At 35.6% G+C, this 13241-nt stretch overlaps 1 protein-coding gene across 1 annotated transcript; it reads right to left on the bottom strand.

Moving 5' to 3' along the window:
- Positions 1 to 238: 238 nt before the first annotated feature.
- LOC143574166 (amine oxidase [copper-containing] gamma 1-like) lies at positions 239 to 2758 on the bottom strand. Its single transcript, XM_077058856.1, has 3 exons — positions 2520 to 2758; positions 1077 to 1624; positions 239 to 600 (listed from the first exon to the last, which is right to left on the bottom strand). The coding sequence occupies exons 1-3, from the start codon at positions 2592 to 2594 to the stop codon at positions 390 to 392; spliced, it is 834 nt and encodes a 277-aa protein (XP_076914971.1). The 5' UTR covers positions 2595 to 2758; the 3' UTR covers positions 239 to 389.
- Between the last annotated feature and the right edge of the window lie 10483 nt (positions 2759 to 13241).

Genomic DNA, 13241 nt, shown 5'->3' with positions numbered 1-13241 from the left:
ATTAAGATAAAATTTTAAAAAAAAGAAAGCAAAACTGATCTGCAATGCCAATACCATATGCCTTGGACCAGGATTGAATTCCATTATAGAATGTTTTTGTGGCTCAAACTCAATAAAGTAAAAAATATCTTTTGATAGATGTATGATGATAAAAAAAAACTGTGAGCATGGTTAAAAAAAAAGATTCTGATCCATCTCTGTCACTAGTTATCATCAACTAACACCAACCAAATTATATGAAAATTGAACAAGAGAACAACCAAGACGTAGACGTGCCTGAAACCGTTATTATATATGAACCGATTGATAAGGTTCTACAACTTCCTACTTCCCCAAATTCATACAAGTTTGAACCAAATATCATTCTAATTAAAGGTCTAGGCAACTAATTAAGCAGTAGCAGCCGCGCTACAAACCGGCAAATCTTTCTCAAAATGTGGTGGGATGTTGAGAATAGGATTGCTCTCGTAAAAGTTAACGGGCTTCAAATCAAAACTCGATGATACGGTTGGCATGATTGGGTAGTCCTCTTGGCATGGTACATGATGAAACCCGAGTGTGTACCACATTACAATGTCCTTGTTCTCTATAGGTCGGTCCCTGAAAGAAAGTGTAATTGGCAATTGGGGGATATAAAATGTAAATTCATGAAACCATACGTGAGTATAATACATTTATTTAAATAAGCCAAACCAAACCAAACCAAACCAAACCGGTCATCTTTATTTAACTCTGGGTATAGAATTAACCAATGCTTTCATAACTAGACCGGCCATCAAACCGGTCACCTTACCAATTTAATGGTCAGGCAAGTTTTTCATAAATTTAAGTATGTAATTTTATAGAATATAAAACATGAAAAAAGAAAATATGTAGTCTTAAGGAGTAAATTAACACTATATGAGATTTTGTAAAAATGTTTTTATTTTTTTTATTTTTAAGTTTGGTCTTACCACATGGTTTGATTGCATAAAATGTGCACATGCAGACCGGTTATGTGGTTGGTTTCGGTCCAATCGTCCAATCCTGTTGTTAAACTGTCTTTTACAAAATAACAAATAAAGGGAAACACTTACCTTTCGGCCCAAACCGCAAGCGTGTCATCCCCATGACTTTGATAAGTAAACAATCCCCCGGCCCACTCCTCACTTTTGTTATACGGGGTGACCCAAATTTGATTATTTGTGAAGGCACCCCGTTTTTGGGGCAGATCGTCAAGATCCAATAAACTAGCAGCAGTGCCACCTGGGACCAACTTGTACCCAACCGGGTTGCCCACACGTGTTTTCTTAGATGGGTTAACAATATGGTACTCAGACGGGTCATAGAGTTTTAGTTTTACTTGTGCATCTTTTTCTGTCTTTACGACGTTTCTAACGGCTTTCAAGTAACTTAATCTAGGGGACTCCCCGGGCGAGGTTGTTTCCCGCTTGATGTTGACTTTGACAAAAGAGTTGCCGGGCCCATCCACGTCCATGTCAAGGTAAAAGGTGATATAGTGGTCGTGGATGACTCCGACCACGTTTTCCGATAATAGCGTGCCATGAAGATTTTCCGGTTGGTTTACTTGGTTCATGTTGTCATAGGAAGTGCCTTTCACCATCAAGATTCCACTAAGTCCAACCTTAAAATGTCAATTTCAAACTTCAAATCAAGATTACATCATCAAAGATATTTTATAAATAATTCGTGACAGAGACGATCACTACACAATCAACTTGGGTATCTTTAATTATTATTAGTTTTGTAAATTAAATTTGTTTATAAAAATATCTGTAACATATTTATGTAGAGGCAAGATAGGGAATCAACAAATATAGCGGATCGGTTGGTGTCTTGGGGATTCTGTTGGTATCAAAGAATGATTCCACTAGTAATGTTCGTAGCATAGCATTATATTTAGTCCTCTAATAGTTTAAAGAAAAAAAAAGACAAATATGGGATACAAAATAAGTTAAATCAATTTATAGAATGAGTCTCAAAAGATATATTATTGACACTATATGATGTTAGGGTAGTGATTAAAGTTAGAAAATGAAGCAAAATGTTTTATCAGTGCATGGGCTAGAGGTTTGTTTTTTATTAGGATTGATTGTTTGGTATAATATGTATTTTCCCTGTTTAGTTTGCTAATAAAAAAATATGAGCAAAATATATATCATCTTTGTTTTTACAAAATATAAGGGAGTTTTAAAACGCCACAATATTTACTAAAAATTTATTAATAAATAAACATAGAATCTAAACTCAAAAATATTTTAGAACAAAAATTAATAACTTTGAAAACATAAATTTGATACAAAATAAAACAAAAACTGCATATAAAAATATATTTAGACAAGACTGCACGAACGTAGATAATGGATCTTCTTAAAATAACAAAAGAAGAAAAACAATAAATAATTAAGATTTTTAGACATTTTTTTTTGGTTACAGAATCAATTTTGTTATTTTTGAAAACAAGTTGGCATTTAACAAAGTTATAAAACAATATAATATAATATAATATATAGGCTAACCTTGACTCGGATCAACCCATCGGCTTGAAACTCCCAATCGACAATATAATCATAATTAGCGACGGAAGCTGCCATCCTTACAACAAGCGTCACCTTTGGTCTCACTTCTCGTATCTGCAAATTTCAGTCACAAATATTGGCTGTCACTATCTTAATATTTCAAAAAACAACCACCCAACAAATAATGATCCAACAAGGCGACATTTCCAATAAAGCAAACATCACCACCATATCAATCCAAGATTCCACCAAAATTCAAATACGTCACGTCCAAAGTAATATATGTGATTGGTATTTTAGGCTTTTTCTTTTTTTTTTAGACTGTTGTTACAGAAACACCACTAATGTCCTAATCCGATACCAGTGACGTGTAATACGACATATATGATCATTCTAGTCTTTCAGTGGGGTGAAAGTTGATCAAATGGGTTGTTTTGTAAGGGACACGGGATATATGATAAGGCGAAAAATATTACACGGGTCATACAAGAACTAAATTGTACGACCAACGAGAAACAACTGATATAACTATTGACAAAGACCATATTATAAGTCGCGTGTCCCTTTTCTCCTCTACCATACGGACCATATGACATCATACAGCCCGTATGATAAGAGATTAAGAGGGAAACTGTCACACCACCTGTATAAAATAACATGCAAGTTGATGTACACTTTTAGACTAGTATACTATCTTGATCCGAACCAACATAAAATAACATGCACATTCTGTCAATAACAATTTCACTTCAAAATTGTCTTTAAAGTCTAACCGTTCGGTTGAGGAGCATCCGCTGCACGGGCTAAATGTTGGGAGGGAATACAACAAGCGTTTGAAATAGTACGACGATCTGTCATTTCCTCTTCAAGCTATGATACCTGAATTTGCGGCAGCGGAAGATGGCGTTCGGCGTTTTAAGGAATATATACAAGAAACGTCTGAGGATACGCCTTCTACTCCTCTAGCCTCTCCCAAGCCTGATAATCCTCCCGCCCAGACCCAAGGTCCAGAAGGTGCGACTACTCAAGACCCTTGGAATAGATATAACTATGCTTTTTGTAATCTATCTTTATTTTTTGTAATCCCTGTTGACTTAATGTAAGAATTTTTATCATTTTACACTGTCTTATAAATAATATAAGTCTTAGATGTAGGATCTTCTTGTATGCCAATAAAGGATTGCTCATGGGTATAAGCTTAGTGACATGCGTGTCATTTCTGGCACGCGAGCTAGGAATAAAGTTTTGTGACATGCATGTCACCTCTGACACGTAGGTTAGGAATAGAGTCAAATGACTCGCGAGTCATCTCCGGCACACATGCCATGAATGAAATGTCGCGAAACACAACTGCTAGGCCAGGCATAGACTTTAATGACACGCGGGTCTTTTCTAGCATGCAGGCCAGGGATGAGACTACTTTAAACACACCATATGTTACAACTTAACCAATTGATTTGATAAACGTGGCACGCAAGACTAATAATTTTTACAATCAAAGACATAAGTCATCATTCTTACTAACTATTATGGCACACATGCCAAAAATAAAAGTTACAACGGCATGGTCTACATATAACACTTTTTTAACTGTGCCACATTCCATGTTCTTGGGATTTCTGTCCCATCTAATTCTTCCAACTTGTAGGCGCCTTTCGACATTACTTCTTTTACTCTGTAAGGCCCTTCCCAAGTTGGGGCTAACTTGCCTGATGGTTCTTAACCCGATGCCTCGTTATTGCGGAGACAAAATCCCCTGCATAAAAATTACATTTCTGGACCCTTTAGTCATAATACTTCTGCAATTGGCATTTGTAATTGTGCTCTCGGATGAGAGCCAGTTCTCGTATTTCCTCGAGGAGATTAAGCAACAACCGTAACTCCTCTTCATTGTCAGTAGTGGAAAGCATTCTTGCGGATGGAACCCCTGTCTCAGCCGGGATCATAGCCTCGGTTCCATACGTCAAACTAACGGTGTCTCTGAATTGCTTATCTTCTTTTGTGTATGAAAAGCCCAGAGCACATGGGGTAATTCATCCACCCATCCCGTCCGTTTGGTACCCAGTCTTGCCTTGATTCCATCTTTAATGGTTCTATTGGCTCTTTCGACCTGACCATTGGCCTGCGGGTGGGCTACCGATGTGAACACTTACGTGATTTGAAGTTCTTTCAACCACGCTTGAAGTTCACCATCCGCAAACTGGGTTCCATTATCGCTAATCAATTCTTGCGGGAGGGCGAAACGGCATGATGAATTCCCACAATAATTCTTTGACGTTGGCTGCAGTAATAGAGGCTACTGCCTTAGCCTCCACCCATTTAGTGAAGTAATCAATTGCCACGATCATGAACTAGACACGTCCTGGAGCTTCTGGGAATGGACGCATGATGTCAATGGCCCATTTCTGGAATGGCCATGCGGATGTTACCGATATTAGCTCTTTTTTGGACGCAGAGTATTGGGAGCATGGCGTTGACATGAATCACATTTTCTAATTTCTCTTACTGCGTCCATATGCATTCCCGGCAAATTATACCCCGCATTCATGAGTTTGGCCACTACCATTCTTGGACCCGCATGAAGGCCACAAATGCCTTCATAGATTTCCCTTATCAAGTAATTTTCATCCTCGGTGTCCACACATCTCAAGAGTGTACCTAGGAAAGATATGCAGTAAAGAACTTTGTCTTGTACTTGATAGTTCAAAGCTTTATGCCGGACTTTTCGGGCAGCTGCCTTTTCTTCCGGAAGTATTCCTAATGTTAATTAGGCCACAAATTATGTCATCCAGGATTCAACCCCTGTTTGTATGACCAACACCTGATATTTTGGTACATAGGAACGATCAAGGACTTCTATGCGGATGTCCTTTGCAAAATGTTCAAAATTTGTTGAAACTAGTTTGCTAAGGGAATCCACCGATTTGTTTTCACTTCGCTTGATGTGGATGACATTGCAAGATGAAAACTGAAGAATCAGGTAATTTGCATGTGAAAGGTATGAATCCATCACATCATTCTTTTCCTCATATGATCCATTGATTTGCCAAGCTATCAACATTGAGTCCACGCGTGCCTCTAAATATTTTACTTCAAGTTTTTTGGCTATCTGATGTGTCTAAAATATATATTAATAATGTAAATATTTCCTACACTTTGAGTGGCTTTTGAGTTAGTATCCAATCAATATTACTACAAATTGGTTCACATTTAGATTTCAACGGTTTTCAGAGACAACAAGCTAATAGGATCAACATTCAATCGAGTCTCATATTAATTTTATATGTTATTATCTTTGGTGTTTTTATTGAGTTAATTGTAACAATCAAAATGAATATAAATGAATAAAAAGAGAAAGAAAGTTGAAACACATTACCCCTCGTTGGATTTGGAGTAAAACAAATTGAGATATAATATATGTCAATACTTCATTATTTTCTTGAATAAAGTTGAATTAAACTACTAGATGGGCCGATATGGACCAAGATTCATAAAAATATAAGGGATCTCAGCCACAAGTTCAGGAAGTCGGTGGTGGAGGGAATATAAAGGAAAATATAGCCAAAGCACAAAAGGGGGCATGTTGAGTTTTATTTTGGAGCCGCCGCAAAATTATTTAGGTAATTATTGGAGTTGGAGTTCACGGCTGATTGGAGAAAAACCCTACATTCGCAAAGAAGCCGTAAGCAAGAGAGAAAGTATTTGGTTCGAGTGGAGATCGTCCTGGTTCAACACATACTCAACCAAGCATCATCACTACTCGGTTTGAATTTATTATTTTAATTATGAGCTTGATTGTTGAACTTTATTATTTTTGTTTCTTTGATTTTAAGATGCTAGGCTAAACTTATTAGACTGCCCAGGCTTGTGATGAATCATTGTTTGATGCTTTATTTTATTTGGAATTTGCTTTTCATTATGGTTTTATGATTTAGTAAATAATTTGGTTTATTTGATTGATGCGTATGTGTACTTGGTTTTGGTTTTTCTAGTTTTATTATTCTACAAAATTCTTGGTGATTGATTCATATAATAGGATTTTGTTAGGTCATCTACTGTGTGTTTTTGACTAGTTTATGATTAAATTCGAATAAGATCATAGGAATAATATTATTAGTCAAACAAATAAAAGTGTGCGGCTAACCTAAAATGTTGTAAGGTGATAGGTTATTTCTAGATCTTTGTTGATTGAGTTTGCTACATTTAGTTCTTCTTAAGGAGTCCGTCTAGGTTTGATTAATTAATATTGTCTAGCGAGTCAATTAAGTTCATCAAATTACATTTGATTTCCGCGCTGTAAGTTAGGATTTCATTATAAAGGTACTCTATCCTAATTAATTAGATAACCGTAAGGAAGTCTAATATTAAAACATGTGTTTTTAAGAACTTAATAGATATCCATAGGTGTCTTCTTGAGAATGGTCAGGGGTCATGTTCGGGTTTTCTTTTAAGTGACTATTTTATGATTCCGGTTCCATAACAAGCATTTTCCGATTAATTGATAACTAAAACTTTGGGGATTTTAGCCTAGGTGGTTTTTAATCATTGTCTTATTTAAATCACTTAGAATTGTCTCTTGTTTATTTTACTTATTTTTCTTAATTAGTTTAGTTTTAGTTTTTAAGTAAACGACCCCCCTACTAATAATAATTAAATAGTCGTGTCAGTCAATTGAGTCTAATTAGTTTATTTACGTAATTTAAAGAGTCTCGTGGGTTCGATATCCGGATTTACTTAGCTTTACTAGAGTCGATCGGTTCACTTGCAGGTTAGTAGTTTAGTCGAGTTTTAGAGAGTTTAGAGTATTACTTAGTGTCTAGATTAGCGTAATTTAGTTAATAATTATTTGACTACTTTTAACACATCAAGTTTTTGGCGCCGTTGCCGGGGACTCTTGGAAATTGCGTTATTAACTCTGATTGGACTTACTTGCTACATACGTGCTATTGTGTTTTTGCTTTACATTTTTAGGGTTTTAGTTAATTATATATTTACGTGTTTATTTTTTTGCTTTGAGTCGTAGGTGTCTAATTGTCCATGTCTTTTGCTTGGTTAGATTCTTGTAATTATGTGTGAAATTTGTAATGAACCTCACTTTACCATGAAATGTCCATACTATAGTAACCTTAATTGTGATACGTGTGGTGATCCTCATTTACCTTATGATTGTCCATACAAGGGTTCTAGCTTTATTTTTTATAGATGCGGTGGTTTTCATATGACTCTTGCATGTCCATATAATCATACTAACCCCTATGTGCAGCAACAGTCTTATCTTTTATAGGGGTCCCGTCATATTTTTATAACGAACCGGATCAGGGATATCAATACAACCAAGGGCAAGATATGGTCAACATTCCGAGAGCAACCCCAACAGGGGTGTTGAGGCGTATTTAAATAAGATCGAGGAATTGTTGACCCGACTATTAGAGAAGGATGCCCAATACCAACGAACATTAGCTGAACATGATGTTATACTAAAAAATAAACTATGTGTTTTTGCAAGTCTTTGATAAACTAACAAAGGTGGAAGAACGGTCAAAACAGATCTCCCAATGCGTGTACGAGTCAGATAGCGAATTTATTTGAGAAACCAAAGAGGAGAGCATGCAAATAGAACATCAACCGACACCTGGTTATAAGTATGATGCGGAAGGCAACTATTTGAGATACATGAATCGGTTGGGCGAGTTGTTCCCGATGTTTCCAGAAGAAGGGAAAGAGCCAATAATGGAGTATATAGATGATTCAGAGGAGATCATTCCAGATACGGAGACACAAATGGCTGATAAAGTCCCACCTCAGGCCACACAGGTATGCGTTGTTGATTTTGCAGGTTGCTACAGTGACTCCGATGATGAATTAGACGAAGAAGAGCAAATTGCGTATTTTAAAAAATATGTGGTGAAACCCTTGATTGAGGAAGATGTAGATTTGGGAGAGTCAGTCGAGATGATGTTTGGTTCTAAGGATGTGCTTGTTAATGAATTGAGTGAGGAAGATGAATTCCTTGATCTGGAGTTGGATGAATTGTCGGAGTATGACGAGGGGGTACATTGGGTGTTGATGGGGATATTGCGTTTTTCAAGGCCCTACTTATAGAGGACAGTGTATATGAGGATGTGGTGTTAGTGGAAGAACACCATTGTCGGCCCTGGACTATGTTTTGAATGCTGATCAGGAATCAAAACCATGGGATAAAGCCGAGGATGAGAAATTACCTGAAAATCGAACTTGCGTACATTTTAGGAGATGATCTACAGGATTGAAAAAGCCTTTGCATGTCAAACACGACCAGTCTTCTCGATACCTACAACGCATTCGGCTCTTGCCAGGTAAGTTTAAATATAGGTGGTCTGACCCGTTACTGATTTTTAATTCTAATTTAATATTTTGCGGTTCCATCATTGATATATTACTATTTGATAAATTCCGGGTGGAACTAAACGGGTTAGATAGGGTCCAGATCAAGGAGAAACCTCCTGATTAAGTGTGGGGAGGTTTCGTGGAGTTTGTATATTTAATCGAGTCACTAACGTAGTTTTTGTAGTTCGTCTTTGTTTTTATGTTTTTAAGTTTTGCTAGTTTGAAGAAAGATTGATCTAGAGACGATCCCCAAGGTTGAGTATAATGAAACAAACAAGGTGGGGATGGAGTAGCAGTGGAGCCGTATACTTTATATTTATTTGCTCCTGATTATTCATGTCTTATATATTGCTTGGGTTGATGATATTCTTTGAATGCATAATATCTATCAACTTGATAAGATATATTTTTAGATACTGTTTGTTGATTTTTTCCGCTTATGTTCGTGTGTGAGAGAAAGAGTTATCGTTTGCTGAGCACGTTCGCAGTTGAAAGGCATTTATGGAAAGAAGACTTTGGCATCATGTTTCATGCGCATATTACCAGCTAAGTCTTTTCCATTTTCTAGCTTACTAATTTTTTTTTATTTTTTTTGTTTTTATTTTTAGGTTTTTAGTTTTTTGTAGTCCGATTTTATTTTATTTTATTTTTATTATTATTTTAAGTCGTCCTTATCCTTGCATTGAGGACAATGCAAAATTAAAGTGTGAGGATAGGATATTTGAGTCGTAGTTTAATTCCAACTTATAAAAAAATAAGATGAAAAAAATATGAAAATAAAAAAAATGAAAAATGTTTGAAAAATGTTTTAAAAATGTCCCTTGATTTTAGTTTTTTTGCGTGAAAATGGAAGATGATGATTAATATCGGAAATTGATTTTACAAACAACTAATAATATGAGATAATATAAAAGAAAACGCACTTAACTTGGGATGTGTCGGTAGGCTCAGCCTTAAGAATGAAAGGGCAATTTGATAAAATGGGTAAAACGGAAATCTTTTGTGGGTAACGCGTTCTGTCCGTGGAAGATAAGTAATGAAAGGTCGGGCCATACTCAAGCCTCAATTCTTGATGTGAAAATGTTATAAATATTATGAGTTTTAAAATTTGAATACGTTATCATATGATGCTTGGGTATGTTTAACGTTAGAGTATGCCGTATAGCCTGTGATATAAATCTTATACTGCTTAGTTTTAGTATTTTACACTTCATTGGCGTATGGTTTTATAACCTTAATTCTTGTATTGTCGAGATGCCCTGAGTCTGGAGACCATGGGTCTGTATGCAGTCTATTCATCTGGGTACTTACAATTCCTAAGTGGGGTTGTGAATATTTAAAATAAAGCTAGAGCAAACCTGCAGTTATCTGCCACATAAGTCAATAAACATGATCACTGAGTACAAAAAGTACAAATACACTACTGACTTGATCTTCCACGCTGTTAGCCATGTGGGGTCCCCTTGCTCGCGTCTCATTATCGTTAAGAAACGGACCACAAGGGACACGCTACATGTAAACCATACAGATGAAATTTTTCATACTCACCTATGGTGATGGTTCGGCGTATTGCTTGATAACGGGGGTATGTCATGTTGTGGGGAACACTAGCTATTAATTAATTATACCTTAATCATAACTAATGGCTGCTTGGTAGACTTTGATGCTTAAGCTTAGGTGGATAAACAATACCCTTGATCGTCTTAACTGTCCAAGAAAGAAAAAAAACAGAGCAACAAAAATTATAAATCTGCTAATTTTGAGGTTTAAGTCAAGTTGGGGCGGTCTGGTCCGGTAAAAGCTGAAAATAAGCGGATCTTAATTGTGTAAACCACTGAGTAATATAATTGTTGGATCTTATTTGTTCCGGTAAAGATCAAGGCATGGGTTTAAGTGGACAACAATATCGGTGATCGCGGATTTTGTGTTCTTCTAAAATTTTAAGATAATCTATATGTTTTTAAGATCAATTTTCCGATTATTATAGCATTGCAAATAGTTTTTTCGAGGACGAAAAAGGTTTAAGTGTGGGGATATTTAATGTAGTCTAAAATATACATTAATAATGTAAATATTTCCTACACTTTGAGTGGCTTTTGAGTTAGTATCCATTCAGTATTACTACAAATTGGTTCACATTTAGATTTCAACGATTTTCAGAGACAACAAGCTAATAGGATCAACATTCAATCGAGTCTCATATTAATTTTATATGTTATTATCTTTGGTGTTTTTATTGAGTTAATTGTAACAATCAAAATGAATATAAATAAATAAAAAGAGAGAAATTTGAAACTCATTACCCCTAGTTGGATTTGGAGTAAAACAAATTGAGATCTAATATATGTTGATACTTCATTATTTTCTTGAATAGAGTTGCATTAAACTACTAGATTGGCCGATATGGACCAAGATTCATAAAAATATAAGGGATCTCAGCCACAAGTTCAGGAAGTCGGTGGTGGAGGGAATATAAAGGAAAATATAGCCAAAGCACAAAAGGGGGCCTGTTGAGTTTTATTTTGGAGCCGCCGCCAAATTATTCAGGTAATTATTGGAGTTGGAGTTCACGACTGATTGGAGAAAAACCCTACATTCGCAAAGAAGCCGTAAGCAAGAGAGAAAGTATTTGGTTCGAGTGGAGATCGTCCGGGTTCAACACCTACTCAACCAAGCATCATCACTATTCGGTTTGAATTTATTATTTTAATTATGAGCTTGGTTGTTGAACTTAATTATTTTTGTTTCTTTGATTTTAAGATGCTAGGCTAAACTTATTAGACTACCTAGGCTTGTGATGAACCATTGTTTGAAGTTTTATTTTATTTGGAATTTGCTTTTCATTATGGTTTTATGATTTAGTAAATTGTTTGGTTTATTTAATTGATGCGTATGTGTACTTGGTTTTGGTTGTTCTTGTTTTATTATTCTACAAAATTCTTGGTGATTGATTCATATAATAGGATTTTGTTAGGTCATATACTGTGTATTTTTTACTAGTTTATGATTGAATTCGAATAAGATCATATGAATAATATTATTAGTCAAACAAATAAAAGTGTGCTGCTAATTTAAAAAGCTATAAGGTGATAGGTTATTGCTAGATCTTTGTTGATTGAGATTTCTAGATTTAGTTCTTCGTAAGGAGTCCGTCTAGGTTTGATTAATTAATATTGTCTAGCGAGTCAATTAAGTTTGTCAAATTACCTTTGATTTTCGCGCTGTAAGGTAGGATTTCATTATAAAGGTACTCTATCATAATTAATTAGATAATCGTAAGGAAGTCTAATATTAAAACTGGTGTTTTTAAGAACTTAATAGAAATCCATAGATGTCTTCTTGAGAATGGTCAGGGTTCATGTTCGGGTTTTCTTTTAAGTGACTATTTTATGATTCCGGTTCCATAACAAGAATTTTTCAATTAATTGATAACTGAAACTTTGTGATTCTAACCTAGATGGTTTTTCATCATCATCTTATTTAAATCAGTTAAAATTGTCTCTTGTTTATTTTACTTATTTTTCTTAATTAGTTTAATTTTAGTTTTTAAGTAAACGACCCCCCTTACCAATAATAATTAAATAGTCGTGTCAGTCAGTTGAGTCTAATTAGTTAATTTACGTAATTTAAAGAGTCTCGTGGTTTCGATATCTGGACTTATTAGCTTTACTAGAGTCAATCGGTTTTCTTGCCGGTTAGTAGTTTAGTCGAGATTTAGAGAGTCTAGAGTATTACTTAGTGTCTAGATTAGCGTAATTTAGTTAATAATTATTTGACTACTTTTAGCACATCACTATCCGCAAGCCAGCTAAGAAAGCTTCGTATTCTGCCTCATTATTAGTACTTTTAAAGTCCAGTTTTATGGCATAAGTGAACTCGTGGCCCTCGTGATTAACCAATCTAAGGCCCGCGCCTGACCCTTCGCTAGTCGAAGCTCCATCCGTGAACAATGACCAAATCTAATAACGCTAAGGGGGTGTTGGAGTTCGTTTTCAATCAAACATTCTTCTTCTTTGTTCCACGAAACTTCTGTGACAAAGTCTGCTAGCACTTGACCTTTGATCGCGGGTCGAGGTCTATACTCAATCTCATGTTCCCCTAATTCTATGGCCCACTTTTCTAACCATCTGGATAATTTTGGTTTACTTAACACATTTTCAATTTGTACCCAGTCAACACGTTGAGTAGGTGTCCTTGGAAGTATCTGCGGAGACACCTGGCTACATAGACTAACGCCAACACTAGTTTCTCAAGCATTGAATATCTAGTTTCTGGGTCTGTTAATGTTCTACTGACATAGTAAATCAGTGTTTGAAGATTGTTTCTTTCTATCAGTAGCACAGCCCCAATGGCGAT

The sequence above is a fragment of the Bidens hawaiensis genome, unplaced genomic scaffold (genome assembly GCF_021521415.1).
Source record: "Bidens hawaiensis isolate Kalapana, Puna unplaced genomic scaffold, B.hawaiensis_p1.1 tig00026855_1, whole genome shotgun sequence".
Classification (NCBI taxonomy): domain Eukaryota; kingdom Viridiplantae; phylum Streptophyta; class Magnoliopsida; order Asterales; family Asteraceae; genus Bidens; species Bidens hawaiensis.
The sequence above is the reverse complement of the archived record's forward strand: the minus strand, read 5'-3'. Positions and strand labels throughout refer to the sequence as shown.

What these genes read in the sequence shown, in the direction of transcription:
- LOC143574166 (XM_077058856.1), bottom strand. Translation starts at nt 2,594, where the DNA reads ATGGCAGCTTCCGTCGCTAATTATGATTATATTGTCGATTGGGAGTTT. An exon ending in ATGGGTTGATCCGAGTCAAG is followed by an intron (nt 1,625 to 2,519) that starts GTTAGCCTATAT and finishes TGACATTTTAAG; the next exon opens with GTTGGACTTAGTGGAATCTT. An exon ending in CTTGCGGTTTGGGCCGAAAG is followed by an intron (nt 601 to 1,076) that starts GTAAGTGTTTCC and finishes ACTTTCTTTCAG; the next exon opens with GGACCGACCTATAGAGAACA.